This window comes from Phodopus roborovskii, unplaced genomic scaffold, assembly GCF_943737965.1.
Source record: "Phodopus roborovskii unplaced genomic scaffold, PHOROB, whole genome shotgun sequence".
Classification (NCBI taxonomy): Eukaryota; Metazoa; Chordata; class Mammalia; order Rodentia; family Cricetidae; genus Phodopus; species Phodopus roborovskii.
In genome coordinates this window covers 4,764,985-4,785,310 of record NW_026126416.1, presented here as the reverse complement: position 1 = coordinate 4,785,310, position 20,326 = coordinate 4,764,985, and the positions used below count along the sequence as shown (strand labels likewise).

Genomic DNA, 20,326 nt, shown 5'->3' with positions numbered 1-20,326 from the left:
ACATGGCCTGAACCCGCTGCCTTCCGTCTCCCGTTTCCTCCCCACGCTGGCACAGCCGCTGCCCCACAAGTTGGCAGAGCAAAAGCCCCGGGTTGGAACGGCGGACACACTCGGAGGGTTTCTTTTCATGTATTTCTTCTGTTTCTGGTGGAGCTTTGCACGGGGCGGGGCGCTGGTGGCTGGTGCGGTGGGCAGAGCGGCACACCGCGAGGCGGGGACCCTGCAGTTATTTCGGGCGGCTGGGGGAGAGGGGGGCGGTCTGGCTCACTCAGACGCCCCGCTTGCTGCGCGTGGCGGCCCCGCCCTTCCTGGCCAGTCTGCAACTCCCTGACTCCTCCGGTCTTGCAAAAGGGCTCCCTCCTCCCTCTCCTTCTCCCTCCTCCCTCTCCTTCTCCCTCCTCCTCCCTCTGCGCGCCCGCCCCGCCCCGCCCCGCCTGCCCCGCCCGCCGCGCGGCTCCGCGAGGGCGTGGTCATACGGAGCCCCGCCCCTCGCCCCGCGCAGGCGCAGACGTGCGGCCCTCAGACGCGGGGCTGCCCGGGCCGGGCGGCCGGAAGTTCGGCCTGGAGAGGAAGGAGCGGCCCGAGCGGGAGCGGGAGCGGGCGCGGCCGGGTCCGCGGTGAGCGTGCGCCGCCCTGCAGCCCGGGCCTGCGGCGCTGACCGAGCTCGCCGCCGGCCCGCAGTGCGGGTGTGTGTGTGTGGGGGTCGGGTCCTCGGGCGTGCGCGCGCGCGGGAGGGCGGGGCGGGCGGCGGGAGCGCGCGCGGGAGGGCGGGGCGGGCGGCGGGAGCGCGCGCGGGAGGGCGGGGCGGGCGCGCGCGGGGCGGAGGCGCGCGCGGGAGGGCGGGGCGGCGGGAGCGGGTTGCAAGCTCTCTGCTGCCCTCGGCCATCCCACCCCGCCCCGATGGCTCCGCCCCGACGGCCCCGCCCCGACGGCCCCGCCCCGACGGCCCCGCCCCATCCTCTGATCTGTGAGGCTCAGTACCCTGATTTGGGTTGGTTTTTTTTGTTGTTTTTGTTTTGTTTTTTGTAATAGAAAATGGGATCTAGCGATTTCTTAAGTCATTGGGTTTTGTTTTGTTTTGTGTTGTGTTGGTTTTGTTTTGAGAGAATTAGCAGTCTATTTCTTACTCCCCAGATGAGGCTAAACATTCTTTCCCCACCCACTGATTCGTGAAAACATTTTTAATGTTCTCTCCAGAGCAAGAACACTTGGTTTCAAACACTTAGGAATTGTGTTTTGAATAAATAAAATTAATCCTTGGGTGGCTGAGATTCTTCATCTGTGTGTGTGTGTGTGTTAATGTGTTTATCAGTGTTTTTCTTTGGAATGTGGAATTCAGGCCTTCACCTGTTAGCAAAGCATTGTACCACTGAAGTACATCTCCAATCACACACACACACACACACACACACACACACACATATATATGATGTATATGTGATTTAAAGATAATACACACACTTGATTTTTTTTTTTTCCTTTTAAGATTCTAATTGTGAAGTGTCCACTTTTCTTTTGTGGAAATGCAGTTGAAGGATTAGCTATAGAATTTTTTGAAAGCACAAATGACCCATAAACAGAAGCAGGTGGTGTGCTCAGCAGGGCTGTGAGGAGCTGTGTGTGTGTGTGTGAAGGAGAAGGACCGTGTCTCCTCCCCCACAGGAAATTGATAAGTCTTGGAAGGAAAGTTGGCATAATGGTGTGACAGGCATTGAATAAAACTGGCTGACACAAAGTAATATGGTGCTAATGTGAGTTTAATTGAAGGTAAAATATGTCTCTTGGTGCACTTTCCTCAACAGGATATTGAAGAATGTTTGTTCCCAGATCATTGAAAATCAAGAGGAGTTCTAATGACGACCTCAAAAGCTGTGTAGGTAAGAAAAGTAAGCCAGAAGCTGAAGACCTTCCGCTGGACAGAGATGGAAATGTTCCAGTTCACACTCCAGTTACAAAAGAAGCTGTCACCGCCGTCGGGCCTGGCAGGGCCTCACCCAGTCCTTCTAGCCAGTTGGCTGAGGTTTGTTTGGTAGGACCTGAAGAGGGTGTGAAGGACAGTGTTTCTTCTGAAGAGCCTGTGAAGTCCTTTTCTAAGACCCAGCGTTGGGCACAGCCTGGGGAGCCTGTCTGTGTTGTGTGTGGTCGCTACGGAGAGTATATCTGTGATGAGACTGACGAAGATGTGTGCAGCTTGGAGTGCAAAGCAAAACATTTGCTACAAGTTAAGGAAGAGGGAGAGTCCTCGAAGGCCAGCAGCCCGCCCAGAGCGGCTTCCGAGCCAGAGCCCCTGCTGGGTGCCGCTTATGTCTACAGAGAGCATCCCTTCATTGTGACCCTGAGGGAGGACCAGATTGAAACCCTTAAACAGCAGCTGGGAATCTCAGTTCAAGGGCAAGAAGTTGCTAGGCCCATTATTGACTTTGAGCATTGTGGCTTCCCTGAGACCTTGAATCAGAACTTGAAGAAATCGGGCTACGAAGTACCAACTCCTATCCAGATGCAGATGATCCCTGTGGGCCTTCTGGGGAGAGACATTCTGGCCAGTGCAGACACTGGCTCGGGAAAAACAGCTGCTTTCCTCCTCCCCGTCATCATCCGAGCTTTACTGGAGGTAATTTGTAGACCTGCCATGTATTCTTCTCAGACACAGATGCACTATTTACCGAGTTTCTTTGTAACTAACACGTTTGCAAGCTGCAGCTCGGCGTTTGTATATGAAGTCGCTGAAGAGCCTGGTGATTTTGCTTCTGTTTTGTGTGCAAGGCATCATTTCAAAGAATATTCTTTTTATTGTGTTGAACCAAAGCTCTCTTCCCGGAAGGTCTAAAAATTAATTTCCTTACAAAACAGTTTTTATTTTTAACAGGTTTTCTATAAAAGAACAAAGTTTTGATCTGAAAGAAAAACCCTGTATACCAGATGGATGAGCTGTAGTTTATGTCAGCTAAGCCTCTTGGGTTTTGGAGAAACTGACATTGTATATTAAAGTTATAGTTTTAATGTTGATGCACCACATCAAAGTTTTTTTTTTTTTTGTTTTGTTTTGTTCTTCCAAGACAGGGTTTCTCTTTTAAGTTCTGGCTGTCCTGGAACTCACTCTGTAAGACCAGGCTGGCCTCAAACTCACAGAGGTGTACTTGCCTCTGCCTCCTGGCAATGTCCTACCATTGCCTGGCTGAACGTATACTCTTAGTTGTGACTCATGGCTTATCTTTAAGAAGTAGTACTGGGCCTGGTGGCGCAGGCCTGTCGCCCCGCACTGAGTCAGGAGAACTGGCTTCGGACAGTCTGGACTGTGTAGTAAGACCATGTCTCTAGCAAAGCAGAGCAAGAAATACGGGCTTCTTTGTTTGCTGGTACTGCATAAGGCATCTTCACGCAGAGTTTCACAAACTCTGCGTATGTTTTCCTAGTACATGCCAAGTGTCATCTGAAATGGTTTGGACCAGAGGTATTTAAGATTTGGGAGTTTTTCCAATTTTAGAATATTTACATAGGTTGAGCATCCCTAATTCAGAAATCTAAGACACAAAGTGGTCCAGAATCTGAAACTATTTTTTATAAAAAGTATAATTTTATTTAAGTGTACGGGTGCTTTCCTATATATATGTCAGTGTATCACATATGAGCCTTGTGTCCTTCGGGGCCAGAAGAGGATGTTGGAGCTCCCATAACTGGAGTTGCAGGAGGTAGTGTGCTGCCTTGGGAGAGCTGGGTACCAAACCTGGGTCCTCCGCAGGAGCAGCCAGTGCTCTAACTAACCACTGAGCGATCCCTGCCGCCCTCAGGATCTGGAACTCCTGAACACGGTGTTGGTGTTGGCATTTAAAGTGCGTTTTGGTTTCAGACTTTCGGGCTGAGGACGCTCAGCCTGTCTGGGCGGGCTTGTGGGCTACACATGTGGCAGGAGAGTGGGAAGGGTAGGCGGAGAGGAAAGGAAAGAAAGCAATAGAAGGCAAAATGCCGGATGTCTAAAGTACGCTCAGACTCGGGCCATTAACAGCAGAGCTAGGGAGAAGACGGTGGATGCCTCTCATGCAGCCATGCATAAACTCAAGTTCTTTGGCAAAAAAAAAAAAAAAAAAAAAAAACAAAAAAAAAAAACAAAAACCATGTAAATGTGTGAGGGCGGAAAATCAAGACACAGTGCTAAGCTTCTTCATGTCGACCGTGGGTTCCTCCTTGACAGAGGAGAGCTTTCTTGCCTTGCCCACATTTGGTCTTCAGTTGTCTACCTAAGTTGTGTAACAAACGGGTTCAGTTTCCGATCATTTTCGGAGGAAAACTGTGCGGGAGGTGCGCAGAGAGCTCATATCTGGGGCTGATGGTGTCCCCGTGAAGGGCACATGTCAGCAGGAGTTCATCATTGGGGTCTCTAAGTTGCTTTCCTCCTCTACGCAGGATAAGACTCCTTCGGCACTCATTCTTACGCCGACGAGAGAATTAGCCATCCAGATAGAGAGGCAAGCCAAGGAGCTGATGAGCGGCCTGCCGCGCATGAAGACAGTGCTTCTCGTGGGGGGCTTACCTTTACCCCCACAGCTGCATCGCCTACGACAGCACGTGAAGGTAAGCACCTGTTGGGGAGAAGGCTTTGAAAGTGTTGTAAGCGATCGAGGAACGTGCGTGCGTGCGTGCGTGTTTGTGTGTGTGTGATTCTACATGAGGATGTGATTTTTAGGTAGCTTTTAGGTTTTTGCCAACTAAGTTTTTCTTTTTTCTTTTTCCTCCTAAAGTTAATTTTATAGCCAAGTGTAGTGATTCATGTCTGTAATGCCCACACTGGAGGTTGGAGCAAGGGTATTGCTGAAGAGTCTGTAGTTAGCCTGAGCTACATAGTGAGTATTCCTAGAGTCTGTAGTTAACCTGAGCTACATAGTGAGTATTGCTGAAGAGTCTGTAGTTAGCCTGAGCTACATAGTGAGTATTCCTGAGAGTCTGTAGTTAACCTGAGCTACATAGTGAGTTCTAGGCCAGTACACAGCTTCAGAGTGAGACTTCGTCTCAAAAGAAAGAAAACAAAGGTTTATTTTATGTAGGAGGGGAATAGGACACAACTTACTGAGTACTTGTATTCTAAGCTCTGTTGGATGTCCTGTGTACTTCATCTCGTGTAACCACGTGTTGCTGTGGAGGCTTGTGTATCCCGTCTTTCATGGGACTAATCTAGATATTTATAGCTAATAAATAATAATTGCCCAAGGTGGAACCTTAATTTATGGCTCTGCTACCCCCCTTCAGTGTGCTACTGTGTGTAGGTTATGTTTTCCGATTTGTGAAAGTAATGTGATCTGGTAGCTCTGGGACTTGCCTACAGTGCCATATGTGGCTAACTTTGCTTTGGTGAGCTCTGGTATTCTTGAGTTAGAGTGGTTGTCAGTTCAGCTTAGGGGAAGGTTGGCACAGAGGCTGACCAGTAACAGTAGACTGTAGCCTAGGTACAGCTGTTGGTCCTGGGGGTCCCCTACTATTCTGGACATTACCTTTTTAGTTTCTGGGATGGCAGTGAGGTTCTGAAGACCCAAGGGAGAAACTGAGATCTAAGGAAGCACTGTGTGGAGAAGGGACAGCAGGTACTTACCAACAGGTACGAAAATATTGCAGTATTAAAAATGCTGTATTAATACCTATCTTGCTTATCATACATCTCATCATATATGTCTGAGAGATTTAAAACATGTCAAATACACTGGAAAGACACTGCTGATTGGTAATTAGTGTGGAATTGGGTCATTGATTTTCATTGTAGGGCTCCACTATCTAAAACAGGGAACGGTAATATTTTACAAGTAAAAAATTATAATTTCAGCAGTTTATGTTTATATGGTAAACAATTAAAATATTTTATGAAATGCATTGGGTTAGTAGAACTTGCTAGAGTCTCATGTAAGCATCTGGCCTGTTTTTATTGCACAGCAATTAAAACATTATGATGCATATAGACATGTAGGTCCAATTCTAGCCGCCTTCAGATAAGTAGCCCGAAGTTCATTCTCCTTCCCTTGGTTTTTCAAGACAAGATCTTGTGTGCTTGCTGGCCCCAGCTTACGTTCATCCACCCCGGCCTTCTGAGTGCTGAGCCTGCTCTGTCACTCTGGCTGCATTCCATTTCTAGACAAAAAAAGTGGTTACTACATCAGGAGTAAACTCCAGCTTGCAATATTTAGTCACTGAGATGGCTGGTCATGTGTTTTCGTACATTTTTTTTTTTTTTAAATCTTCACTGTGAACAAAAAATACCAGTACAATATAAAGAACTTCTTTCTCCCCGTTTTTTTTTTTTTTGGACGTAAATTTCTGACTTGATTCTCTGTCATTCTCGTATGTTTCAGAATGTGATTCCTATAACCACGGACATTACTATGCTTGTCCGTAGTGCAATTACAGATTCAGGAATTTAACACTGACGTACTGGAATAAGTCAGAAATGAGCACGTCATTTGCCTCGAACACAGGCCCTTGTGCTTGTACAGCACGTACCCTTGCCTGCAGAGTCAGCTCCCCCCCCCCACTCAGACTTTCGGCATTCCTCCTGCATCTGAAGTGCTGTGCTTACAGATGTGCTCTACCATGGCCAGCTTGTAATCCACTCTGAAGAGAAACACACTGTGTTCTTTTTACTGCATCCTTTTGGGCAGCTTTTTATTTCTTCCTTGACATACCGTGGTGGAACTCCAGGTCTCATGCGTGCTAGGTGTCCTGGTTGTCGTCATGGTGGGACATGGCGGCACACAGGCAGACATGGTGCTGGAGAAGGAGCTGGGAGCTACATCTTGCAGGCAGCAGGAAGTGAACTGAGACACTGGGCACTCTTGAGCATATATGACCCCCAAACCCACCTCCACAGTGACACACTTCCTCCAATGAGACCACGCCTACTCCAGTAAGGCCACACCTCCTAATAGTGCCACTCCCTTTGGGGGCCGTTTTCTTTCAAACCATTTCACGAGGGAAGCGCTGTAGCGCTCAGCCACACCACTGCCTGCAGTATGTGAGCTTGTCTTTTAACTGGAAAGTTTGTTTTTCCCTTTTGTATTTAGTAAATATTTTGGGAGAAGTACTTGGAGATACACAAATGTCTTGTGTTCATCAGTATGGCATCGGGGTTTTCTGTTTTATTTAAAGGTGTAGTCTCGTATTATGATTTGGTTTGACCCTGATTTGAACAGTAGGAGTATCTTGAGCTGGTTTCTGTGGCTTTCTGACATATCTCCATTATCTCTGAGTACTTCCTATCCACTTAAGGAGGTCCATTTGCCTTATTTTTTTGCCCCTGGCCATGCTGGAATCATGCCTTTCTTCACGGAGCCCTTGGTAGGCACCCACTCTAGGAACTGAAAGGGTGTACTTTTGCTGTTGTGTGTTGAAGTGGTCACCTTCAGACAACTCTTTATGTTTTGTGTACAGAATCGACTTCTCCACTTATAGTATATAGTATATAGTATATAGTATATAGTATTATATGGACCACAATAGCATTTTTTACTTGTTTCTTCCTGTAAATGGCCTATTTTCTGAGAGCAGGAACTGTATGACTTATTCATTGTGGTACTTTACACAGTATCTAGTATATATAAAATAGCAAAAACAGAATGAAAGGCCAGGTGTGGTAGTGTACACCTGTAATCCCAGCACTCAGAAGGTAGAGGCAAGGGGATTGCAAGTTCGAGGCCAGCCTGGGGTACATAGTGAGACCCTTTCCCCAAAGAAAGCAACAGATATTTAGTGAATGAATGAATGTTATCTAATTTTCAATTTGATTTTGCTCTTTTATTCAGGTTATCATAGCAACCCCTGGACGACTTCTGGATATAATAAAACAGAATTCCATATCACTCGGTGGCATAAAAATTGTGGTAGTAGATGAAGTAAGTGGTAATTTTTAAAAGTAATTTGTCAGGTTGGGGCGACGGCTCAGTGATTAAAGTGCATGTTGGTTAAGTGTAAGAACCTAGGTTCAGGCCCTCAGCACTCTTGTAAAGTCTGGGCATGGAGGCCCATGTCTGAAACAGCAGTGTGTGAAGGGCAGAGACAGGGGGATCCTGGATGCTGGCCAGCCAGGATAGCAACCAGGGAGCCCTGGGTTCTGTTAGAGACTGTCTCAAAAACTAAGGTGAGGGTCTGCGAAGGTGGCCCAGTTGGCGGAGCATTTGCCGTTCAAGCCTGATGACTTGAGTTCAGATCTCTGGAGCCCTTCCTTGTGAAAGCCAGGCACACCAACAGCAATACACACTAAGAGAGACTGCATCTCGGACAAAGCTGTGACATGTACACCTGCACCCTATCACACAATCATGCACACACTCATGCCTAGAAGAATAAATGTGTGTGTCTGTGCCTGCGTGTATGTGCGCGTGTGTGCGTGAGTATGCACCTGTGTGTGCGTGAGTATGCACCTGTGTGTGCGTGTGTATGCACCTGTGTGTGTGTGTGTAAAATGAGGTGGAAAAGGATTATAAGAAAGATAATCGCTATGTTCTTGTACATGTACCTGCAAACATACATATATTATATATACATATTAAAAAACAATCACTTGATTGTATATAATTTATCTAAAAGTGTATTATAGTATATATAAGGTCATTGTATATTCAGAGCGTTCTCTGAATGAAAAAAATGTAGGTACTTGTAAAAATATATTTCACTGGGTCTAATGCTGACTCCTATGTACACTGCAGCTAAAATACAGCACAAATCACTTAGTTAAACCAAAGCTATCTTTTCCTAGTGCCGTGGGTGTTATAATCTCAGTGATAAGGTTTTGGGCTTCTGTTATATTTTGCTTTATCTTGCAGTTCTTGGAACTGGTCCTGGGACCTTCTGCATGCTAAGCAACTATTCAGCCCATTGAGCTACCTCTCCTGAGTTGGCAAGACAGCTCAGCAGGTGAAGGTGCTTGCTGCCAAGCCAGGCAATTGGGTTCGGTCTCCAGAACCTGCATGATAGAAGGTGGGAACTCCAGCAAGCTTTTCCGTAACCTACAGAGATAACATAACAGGAGCACACACAAAATAAATAAATAACATTTTACTTTTAAAAAGTGCTGAGATAAACAATGTAGGCCAATGATTAGCAAATACTGTCTTTAAAACAATAGATGGGGGTATGGCTCAGTGGTTAAGAGCACTGTCTACACTCCTAAAGGACCCGGGTTCAATTCCCAGCACCCACATGGCTACTCACAACAGTCTGGACCTCCGATTCTAAGGGATCTGATGATCTGTTCTGGCCTTTGTGGGTGCCAGACATTCACAGGGTACACAGATCTACACACAGGCAAAACACTCCTAAGCATTAATGAAGTAAAAAAATTTAAGTTTAAGTAAAAGAGCAGATGGTCACTATTGTAGGCTTTGAGGGCCAGTCTGATCTTTTGAAACTAACTTGTACAACCATAGCAATATGAAAATAACCAGCTTGGCATAGTGGCACACACCTATAATCTGCCTACGGTAGTGACAAAAGCCGGAGAACCATAAATTCAAGGCCAATCTAGGCTACATAGCTAGAGTGTGCGTCAAGAAAACCAAAACAATAAAACAGAAGTGAAGGCAAACCCGGATGTGGGGCTAAGGGGACCTGACTTGATACTCCAGAACCCACATAAATAAAAGCTGAGTGTAATCCTAGAGCTGGGCAAGTGGAGACAGGCAGAGTCCTGCTCAGAGGCCAGCTAGTCTACCCTGCTTCAAGCTTCAGGCCACTGGGAAGCCCTGTCTCAAAATACCCAGGAGAATGGCACCTAAGGTTGACCTCTGCCCTTCACAGGCATGAGTGTCTGCATGCATACAGCTACACGTATGTGAACACCACAGACAGACAGACAGAGAGAGGGAGGGGGAGAGAGGCTCATGGGAACACATGCCTCTTAACACAGCACTAAACCAAAGCAGGAGGATCCTCAAGTTCAAGACCAGCCTGAGCTATGTAGAGATGCTCAGATTCAAATCACCAGGGACTAGGGGAAGGAGATAGGCTCCGTGATTAAAAGGGCCTGCTGCTCTTGTAGAGGACCCGGGTTTGATTCCCAGCATCCACTCAGTGGCTCTCAGTTATCTGTAACTCTGTTCTGTGTAATCTGAGGCCGTCTGGTTTCTCTGGGCACCAGGCCCAAGCAGGTACATGTTCATACATGCAGACAAACAGGATACACATAAACTAAAAAGGAATCTTAAGAAAAGGATTGTAAGTACAATCGAATTGTAGAGTACTTGCCTAGTGTCTATCTGCAAGGTGTTGCATTCCATCTGTTGCGCCATTTTTAAAATATGTGTTAGAAGAAGAAAATGGTTGGGTGTGGTAGGTTTCCACAAAACAGGTAAAGGTTGGAATTTGTCTGGAGAGCCATGGTTGTCACCTAGAGGGGAAGCTCCTGTAAAATGAAAATACTGTTATGAAAACCATGTGCTAATTTTCCATGTCAGTTAAGGTCAGGAGTAGAATTAAGAGAGTAAGTCTTTGGCACCGTTAAAAAAAAAAAAAAATAGTAATGGAATTTGAACTGCTCCTCAGAAGATGGGGACGACTCACAAACCAGAGGACAGATGAGATATTGCACGGGGAGATGAGCAGAGTCAGAGAGCCCGAGTGTCTTGTGGAGAGGATGGAAGGAGACCAACCAGCTTGCAGAACCCTTCCTGAGAAATAATAGGAAGTAGAGTTGGGTAGCTAGGGTGGAGTCAAATTATAGAGGGCCCTGGAAGGGAGGCAGAAGCTTCTGGATTTGATGTGGGAGAGAATGAGGCTGTCTAAATTATGAGTTGCATGTAGCTTGGTAAAAGTGGTGGTTTAGGGAGGCCATTCCCCTGCCCAGTACAAGGAGAGTTAAAGAGGAAGGTCTCAGACCAAGCAGCCAGCACACCAGCCAAGAGTGGAGGGATCAAGGGCTGGGTGGGGGCCCAGGGATGGAAGGGTGAAACTGAAGTCACCATTTGTGAGCCTCTGGTGACTGCATATGGGGAAGGAAGGCACGAGGCAGCTGGAGAAGTGACTGTAAACTACAGCTGTGCTTTTAACTTTAGAAAAGGGTTATTGAGTAAATGCCGGGCCTGCTGACACTGTCTGAGTCTGTGCTGTCTGGTTTCTCCCAGAGAAGAAGCCTGGAGGAGGGGAGTGAGTGGGGAGCACTGAAGCCTGGCATTGGCGTTGGCTGCTAAGTCTGCAGAGTGACCTGAGGCAGGAGCTGAGAGCAAGCGCTGGCTCTCACCGAGGGAGGGCCAGGACTCGGGCTATTCCTTATAGTTCGAAACCTCTGCTCAGGGCCACCAGCTGTGTCTCCTGTCAGACCTTCCCTTTGTCTAGATTCTTCCCGACCCCCATCCTGCTCCTTCCTTACTGCTTTAGGAAGAGGGACCTGTTACGAGCAGTTTCCCACCAGCCTGTTCTTACTGCCGCGCCAGCCCCAAATGACGCACAGAGATGCTGTATTAGATAGAAAGCTGTTGGCCTGTTACTAGTGTTTCTTATTGGCTAGCTCTGTCTTAAATATTATCCCATTTCTATCGATCTAAGTATCTCCACGTGGTCTTGGCTTACTGGAGAGAGGGTCCGGACCTTTAACTCCACTTGGTCCTACATTTTGACTCTCCTATTACCTTTCCCCAAATCCTCCTTGTCTCCTATTCCCACCTATCTTGCTTTCCTATTGGCCAACAGTGCTTTATCCACTAACCAATAAGAGAAACATATTTACAGAATGGCATCTCCCATCATCTCTTTTCTGTCTAAATAAAAAGAAAAGTTTTAACCTTAACATAGCAAAATATATAACAAAACAGTTATCAAATAAGAACTATAGTTAACAATATTTAGTCCATTAATATTATCAAGAATTAGAGAAAATATTCTATCATCTATCCTATCTTTATGAGTCTAAAGTCTTATATGTAACTTATCTTTAACCCTAACTAAGGAAAACTATAACCATAACTATCTGTCTTCAACTCTCTCAAAGACCACAGAAGGATATAAACTCTAGAAATGACAGAGACATCTTGCTACCTGGCCAGTCACCTAAAGTTCTTCTGTAATGTTCCATCTTCATCCCATAGGCCATGGTGTGTCTGGCAGACTCCTCAGCAAAGGAGGAAACTTTAAACTGTCTACCTGTGTTGACAGTTCGTCAGTCACTTTTCTCTATGTCCTGCAGGCTGTCTGGCAGACTCGTCCATGAAGCAGGAACCCTGTAGCGATGTCCATCTTGAGTCAGCAGTCACTGTCCTATGGGCCCTCATGTCTTATCCCGGGTGGTTCTAGGTAGTAGTATTGAGTAAGCCTGACTTGAGAATGCCTTCCTTTTAGGCTGACACCATGTTAAACATGGGCTTTCAACAGCAAGTGCTTGACATTTTGGAAAACACTCCTGGTGACTCTCAGACTATCTTGGTTTCTGCCACGATTCCAGGCAGCATAGAACAGCTCGCAGACCAGCTTCTGCACAACCCTGTGAGGATTATCACTGGGGACAAGAACCTGCCCTGCCCCAGTGTGCGGCAGATCGTCCTGTGGGTGGAAGATCCAGGCAAAAAGAAGAAGTTATTTGAAATCTTAAATGTGAGTATTGGAGCAGTCAGTCATGTTTGTGACCTGTGTTTGTATTTCCTCAGCTCCAGAAAGACCAATGTTTAAGAGTAGTTTTGGAAGGATTTTGGTGAAAATCTTTAATAGTGAACCCCTTTACCTACATCTGGATTCTGTAAGGGTCAAATTGAATTTTGCTTCTGATATTTATTTGAGACAGGCATTTGCTGTGTATCCCTGGCTTGCCTGATACCATATAGCCCGGGCTCATGACAGACTCTCCTCTTGCCTCTGTCTCTTTAGGATTGAGGTTAAAGTCATTTGCTACCATGCCCAACTCAGAGTTTTATTTCTGAAAATGTGTAGATGCCTAGTTGGGATTTTGGGGGTGGACACGTTTTGTTTTGTTTTTGAGGACTCACTTTGTAGGCCAAACTGGCTTGGAACTCATAACCCTCCTTCAGCACATGGAGGGCTGAGTTTGTAGTGTTCACGTCATCCCTTCTGACTCAGAATCTGTTTTTCTCTTCCTGGTTATGCAAAGGTATTTAAATATGAAGATTATTCCTCTGACTTGGGCATAGTGACTCATGCTTACAATCCCAGTATTTGGAAGTAGCTAGGGCTGTAAAATGAGCTCCAAAAGAGTGAGCCTGTAATACAGAAAATGATCTCCTCTGTCTCTCTCTCTCTCTCACACACACACACACACACACACGCACTCACACACACACACATTTCAATATTTTAACTTTCAAAATTATAGGTATTTTTTCAAAGTGCTTATTATCTATTCTGTCCTTGAGAATCTTTGAACTAATTTAAACAAACTTGTTAAGAGTGGCTGATACATGAAAGTGGTATTAATTATTCATAAGTATTACCTATGAATATGGTATAAAGTTAATGATAGCTTGCACTGACTAGTAAGCAGGGTTTAGAATTATGTAATGGGCCTTAAATTTTTAAAATATTTGTAATATTAATGATGAAAAAGTGAGATGAGCAGTGTGTGCATCCTTAAGTAGAACATTAGTTTTAAAAGAGTTTGCTTTTATTTTATATTATAAAATAATTATAACTTCCTTTTAGTGATATTTGTAAACCTTTCAATAATTAGCTCATGCTAATGACTTCAGAGATGCTTTCCACATAAATTATGCTCTATGAATAATTAATTTCTTGCTTTGTTTCCTCAGGACAAGAAGCTCTTTAAGCCTCCAGTGCTAGTGTTTGTGGACTGCAAGCTGGGAGCAGATCTGTTGAGTGAGGCAGTTCAGAAAATCACAGGTCTGAACAGCACATCCTTCCACTCAGAGAAACCCCAGGTGGAAAGGAGAGATATCCTGAAGGTTGGACCTTAGCCCTCTGTCCTCCAAATCTGTCTTACTGCATTTTCAGGAGATGACCTGTTACCAGCTGGTTATAAGATAGAGCTTTTCAGTGACGGGGACACAAAGCAAGCAGTGACTCTGGTGCTCATTATTTCTCTTGCTGAGGCCTCTGTGTGTGGAGAGCATTAAGCCTGCACTCTGGAGGGTGTGTGCTAAATGGACAGCTAATACACACACAAGCCGTTTCAGACACCAGGTCAGTTTGGTCTGGGGCAGAGCAGAAAGAAGCTCACCTTAGGAAGACGTTCGCTTGAGTAAATTAATAAAATAAATCCCACAGAGCTTCGGGAGAGTTTAACGTGCAGGCAGTTTTCAAGTGTTAAGACTTCTTTTTATTGAAAGGCTATTACAACAAAATACTGAAGTGAGCATTTTTTTAAAAAGTCAAATTACACAAAGCCATATAAAATAAGTTCAAGATAATGATTTATTGCTTACTGTTTATTGTTTTTTAGTCAGGGTTTCATTACATACCTCTAGCTTGCCTAGAACTCTGGTCTAGACCAAGCTGGCTTTGAACTCACAGAGATCTGCTGGCCTCTGTCTCGTGAGTGCTGGGATTATAGGTCTGCCTTACCACTCCTGGCCTGAATAATGAACTTTTTTCCTTTATTGGAAAGGGATTACTGGAAGGAGACTATGAGGTCGTGGTGAGCACGGGGGTCCTGGGCCGAGGCCTGGACTTGGTCAACGTCAAGCTGGTTGTGAATTTTGATATGCCTTCAAGCATGGATGAATACGTTCATCAGGTAAGGGGCTTCCTATCCTACCAGTTTGTCGATGAGTTTGATTAGCTAAGGCACTGTCTGGGTGAGAAAATGTTTCTTTAAAAGCAGGACATAAAACTTTACATACATACACATAAATACATATATACATATGCATGCTTAGGGCTGGAGAGTTGACTCAGCAGTTAAGAATATTGTCTACTCCTCTAGAAGACCCTGGTTCAGTTCCCAGAACCTAATGGTGGCTCACAACCATCTATAGCTATAGTCCCGGGGAGCTGAAACCCACTTAGGACCTCCTTAGGTACCAGGCATGCACATAGTGTACATATGTACATGTAGGCCAAACATTCAACCAGGCCAGCCTCGAACTCACAGAGGTCCGCCTGCCTCTGCCTCCAGAGTGCTGGGATTAAAGGCGTGCGCCACCACTGCCCGGCTAAAATTTTTTTTTTTTTTTTTTTTTTTTTTTTTTGATGTTAGGGGGTAGAAGAGATGGCTGAGTGGATAAGAGTACTTGTTGCTCTTACAGGGGACCTGGTTTAATCCCCAGCACCCACAGAGCAGCTCAAAAGCACCTTTGGGCAGTCCAGTCCCAGGGTCCGGGCACCCTCCTCTGACGACCTGCGGATGGCACACAGACATAAGAGACAAAATACACGTACACACTAATTAGCTCTTTGAAAAACATTTCACTCCGGGCACTCAGTTATTGCTCCAATTTTGCTTCCCTTCAGCGAGTCCCTAGGTGGCCTTTATATTTAGAAAAGAAACCTGTTTAGAAGATTGCATTAAGCTGCTGTGCTGGTCACAGTAAAGGTGATCTTTTAAAATGCTTGTCGTTCTAGGAATCTGGTCTTCTCTTCATAGCCTTACCCGTCCTAGTCTTTCAGCTGGTAAAGTTTCATCTGTTTCCTTCCCTGCCAGAAGCAACAATGGCTCCTCTTTCTGGCGGAAACAGAGCCTTCGCTTAGTGCTGTTATCTCGGTACCTGCTCTGTCTTCCTCCTGCAGCATCACTTACAAACCCTCAGGCATAGCCTTCCTCCGATGCTCTTGGGCTCGCCTCCCAGTGCCACCCTGACTTAGTCTTCAGTGTCTGCACTGCGTTTACTTAGGCTTAATCTGGAATCAAGTATCCTCCAGGAGATAGTGTTACAACAAATGAAACTTTGCCTTTCAAATATCCCGTGATTTTAGATAGAAACTTTTCTAAAATGTTACACTATTGAGACACTTCTTTGCCTCTTAGAATATGCTGAATTTAGTCATCTAACCTTTTGTGACATCCCAAGGCTGACCCTGGCTTTCAGTGTCCCCCCCCCCCACTACAATGCAGGGACAGCTTCTGGGCTTGGTGAATGTGTAAGGTTCCTTCACTCAATTCGGGTGACGCTAGAGCTAGCTGCTTTTCTAATTCTGTCTGTCCGTGGTCCGTGCCTTAGATTATTTCAGTTCTGGACATACATAATCACAGGAACAAGTGTTACACGTAACAAGGCATAAAATGAGAAGTAAGCTTTTTGTTTTGTTTTGAGACAGAGACCCTCTACCTGTCACAGCTCACAGAGACCCGCCTCCTCTGCCTCCTGAGTGCTGGCATTAGAAGTGTGCGCCACTGTGCCTGACGATAAGTCTTCTTTACCGTTCCTCCCTGCCTTTGAGTTTTGGCAGATAATAGTTAAAATACTATTAAGCACACATGTAGGTATACATGTTTATCACATACATGTAAATGGGACCACATCATACCTATTGTTCTATGCCTTATGCTTTATGAAATGTATCTCGGATGTCTTTTCTCGTCAGCATACATAATAGGTACCATTTAGATGTGAATAGGTAGGGAGCTCTTACTCTGTGGCCGGGCTGTTTACATGCTTTCCCTGACTTACCTGGTGGCTTGTCCTGTTTCAACTGCTACAAGATGATGTACTGTGCGAGTGGGCTGTGACTTGATAAACCCTTATTGATGGTTATGTTTTCTGTGTTTTCCTATGAAAGAATGCTCCAGTAACTAACACTCTGTGCTTATCTTTCTATGAGTGTTACCACAGAGCAAGTCCTTCTGACCCTGGGCATGGTAGTCAAACCGGTAGTTGGAGCTATGGGCAAGGCTGAATCAGGATTGTTTGAACCCAGAAGTTTCTGGATAACCTGAGCAGCATAGATAAGTATAACAGAAATTCCCATGTGGCTGGTTTTTAATTTTAATGGTAGAAAGTTTTCAGGAGCAGTAACTTGATATTAGATAGCATCAGCTACCTTAGCCTTTAGAAAATTTTGGAGGTTGCTTTTGTTTTTTATTGGGTATCAAACCCAGGGCAGTGTGTATGCTGGGCAAATACTCAGCCACTAAGCCACATCCCCAGACAACCCGCCCCTCCATTTTTCTAGATGTTGAGATTGTGTCTTCCCAAGTTGATCAGGCAATAACCTCAAATGTTTGGTTCTCTTGCCTCAGCCTCCCAAGTAGCTGGGATTACAGGTGCAGGGCAGACACTACACAACCCACTCATTTAAAGCGAACCCGAACAGTCAAATGTGTAAACATAGCCATGCAGCTTTATACAAACAACGCTATAGTCAGTTCTAGAAAATGTTTTCCGACCTAAAACCGATGCCCCGTATCATCCCCATTCCAGATGTCCCAGTCATCCCCCTCCAGAGCAAACAGACACCCTCATCCCTCATCCCTGAGCATCCCCTCATCCCTGAGCATCCCCTCATCCCTGAGCATCCCCTCATCCCTGAGCATCCCCTCCCGCTCTGCTTTCTGCCTCTGCAGATTTGACTCTTGCGGTCATTTCGTGTAAAAGGAATCATGCTGTAAATAACTTTTTTCTTACTTAACATGTTTTTAATGTTATAGCATGTATATTTACAATTTGTTTTATTTTTATTGTCAAAATATTCCATTTATGGTACACCACCTTTGTGGATCCATTCACTAATGTACTTTTTTTGGCTACTATTAGTATCAGTGGCCCTGCTTCTGTCCACACATTTTTATTCCTGTTGGCTAGTGCCTAGGATCAGAATCATCCAATTATGTGGTGACTTTGTTTTTAACATTTTCAGGATCTGGCAGACTGTTTTCCAAAGTAACTTTTACATATTCTCCAGCAATATGTGAGTTCCAGTTTCTGTACATCTGCCAATGTTTGTTATTCTTTGATTGATTGATTGATTGATTTTGAAGTCAAGGTTTCATGGATTCTCATATTCCATGTTGAACTTGGCTCAGTGTAGCTGAGGGTGACCTTGAACTTCTGATCTTTTGCTGCAATTACAGACACATTACTGCACCTTGTTCATGTCGTGCTGGGGATCTAACCCAGGGCCTCCTCCTGGCCAGGCCAGCACGCTATCAACACTCTGACCTGTCTTCTTGATTATAGCCACCCTTAGTAACATGAAATAGTGTTTTGTTGTGGCTTTGGTTTGCATTTCCTCAGTGGTGATGGAGCTGCAGGAGTAGCCAGCCTTTCCTGACCATTTGTATATCACAGCCTTTGTCCAGTTTTTAAATTAGGTCTTTATTAGTAAGCCTTAAATATTTCTCTGCAACTCTAGAAGACTTTCATCCAATACAGGATTTGTGAATAGTTTCTCCTCTTTGGTGGGTTGTAGCTGTTTTATATAAATTTGTATTTTATGTGAACAGTCCAGCAATATAATGAAGCAAATCAGATAAAGCTAAAAAGGCTAAAAGCTGGCACCAATCCACTTGCTTCCTTACTGTACCAGCCTCGATCCCTAGAGGCCTTCAGCTCTTGTGACTTCTTCACAGGTGTCTTGTTTGCTCGTTTAACTGTATGGGTAGGAACCATCAGTTCACCTCAATATTTTCTTTGTTTTTAAATTTTTTACAGCAGGGTCTTTCTAGCCCTGGCTGTCTTGGAACTCCTATGTAGACCAGGCGGCCTCAAACCCATAGAGATCCCCCTGCCTCTGCCTCCCGAGTGCTGCGATTCGTCAAGTTTTTCTAAGTATAGACTTTAGATTTTACATTTCAACGGATGAACAGAAGAAGTTGACCGTGACTCTGTTTCCCCTCTCCTGAAAACTTTCTCAGAGCATTTTCATTTGTATTTAGAAACAAGTAGATCTTGTGTTGGCTATCGATTTCAATGTTTGAGTCACAAATTTGTGTCCATTTCTGTCAAACTGAGAACTCTATAAAAATGAGATAGCTTAAATCTAATATTTCAAGGCACAAAAGTTAGACAAACAGTCCTTTTGTGCAATTTCATTAAAATTAAGATAGCAAGAAAATGCGTATGTTGACATCGTCCTGTAGCGTGAATTCCATGTCTTAATAATAAGAGCCCAGAGTCAGATGTAGGGGAGATGCTAAGAGGTGAGAGATGAGGGAGCCAGCCACAGCCGTCTCACCTACTCAGCCTCCCAACCCGAGAGACTGAGCTCCCGTCTCCTTCCATCTTACCCCTTCCTCTCTCCACCAGCCACATCACTTCCTGTCTGTCTGTGCAGACCTCCAGACCTCTGTGGTTAGCTAGTGGCTAGATCCACCCTCTGATCTTCAGGCAAGCTTTATCTGTTATATAAATAAGATATCACCACATCGGCCCTCTAAATTGATTTCATAAATACATCAAGACTCACAGTCCAGAGAGCACTGTCAGGGTCCTGGCTCAGGGGTAGCGAGCGTGCTCAGTGGTTGGCATTCCTGAGGTCGTGGGTTCAGTACCCACCATACGCACGCATTCATCACACACACACACACACACACCATACACACACAGAGACATACACACATTCACCACACACACACACACATTCACCACACACACAGACATACACACATACACACACACACACACACAGAGATACAGATATACACAAACACACACAGTCACACACACATTCACCACACACACACACACAGACATACACACACCACACACACACACACACACAGATACAGATATACCCAAACACACACAGCCACACACACATTCACCACATACACACACCACACACACACATACACACACCACACACACACACCATACACACACAGAGACATACACACATTCACCACACACACACACAGACATACACACACCACACACAGACACACATACACACACACAGATACAGATATACACAAACACACACAGTCACACACACATTCACCACACACACACATACACACACACACACACACACACACACACACCACACGCTGACAAAGGAAAAAGGAAAGTAACCTATCTGAACGAATGTTAAGCTGTATAAATATCTTTAATGATGGTCTTCATTTCTCTTGAAATGAATGAGACTTGAAAATGTCTTTCCTTTTGTTTCAGGTTGGCAGAGTGGGGAGACTCGGTCAAAACGGAACTGCCATTACTTTCATAAATAACAACTCTAAAAGGCTCTTCTGGGATGTTGCCAAAAGAGTGAAGCCCACAGGGTCCATTCTCCCCCCACAACTGCTGAACTCCCCTTACCTTCATGAGCAGAAGAGAAAGGAGCAGCAGACAGACAGACAATCCCAGAGCCTGGTCACGGGGGCCAATCTCATGGACATTATCAGGAAGCATGAAAGGAGCGCTTCACAGAAGTGAGCCGGTATGCCACTCTCGGTAGACTTTATTATTTATTATCAGCAGAATCGCTAATAAAGTAAAATAAACATGTACGAGGAACAGAG

At 45.2% G+C, this 20,326-nt stretch overlaps 1 protein-coding gene across 1 annotated transcript; it reads left to right on the top strand.

The window, feature by feature from the left end:
- The first annotated feature begins 648 nt into the window (after positions 1-648).
- Positions 649-20,312, top strand: Ddx59 (DEAD-box helicase 59). The gene is made up of 8 exons (XM_051183197.1): positions 649-686; positions 1,803-2,611; positions 4,402-4,569; positions 7,779-7,868; positions 12,304-12,555; positions 13,722-13,874; positions 14,537-14,665; positions 19,980-20,312. Exons 2-8 carry the CDS (start codon positions 1,814-1,816, stop codon positions 20,238-20,240), a joined length of 1,851 nt encoding a protein of 616 aa, XP_051039154.1. The 5' UTR covers positions 649-686; positions 1,803-1,813; the 3' UTR covers positions 20,241-20,312.
- Positions 20,313-20,326: the final 14 nt, after the last annotated feature.

What these genes read in the sequence shown, in the direction of transcription:
- Ddx59 (XM_051183197.1), top strand. Translation starts at nt 1,814, where the DNA reads ATGTTTGTTCCCAGATCATTGAAAATCAAGAGGAGTTCTAATGACGAC. An exon ending in AAAGGAGAGATATCCTGAAG is followed by an intron (nt 13,875 to 14,536) that starts GTTGGACCTTAG and finishes TTTATTGGAAAG; the next exon opens with GGATTACTGGAAGGAGACTA. An exon ending in TGGATGAATACGTTCATCAG is followed by an intron (nt 14,666 to 19,979) that starts GTAAGGGGCTTC and finishes CTTTTGTTTCAG; the next exon opens with GTTGGCAGAGTGGGGAGACT.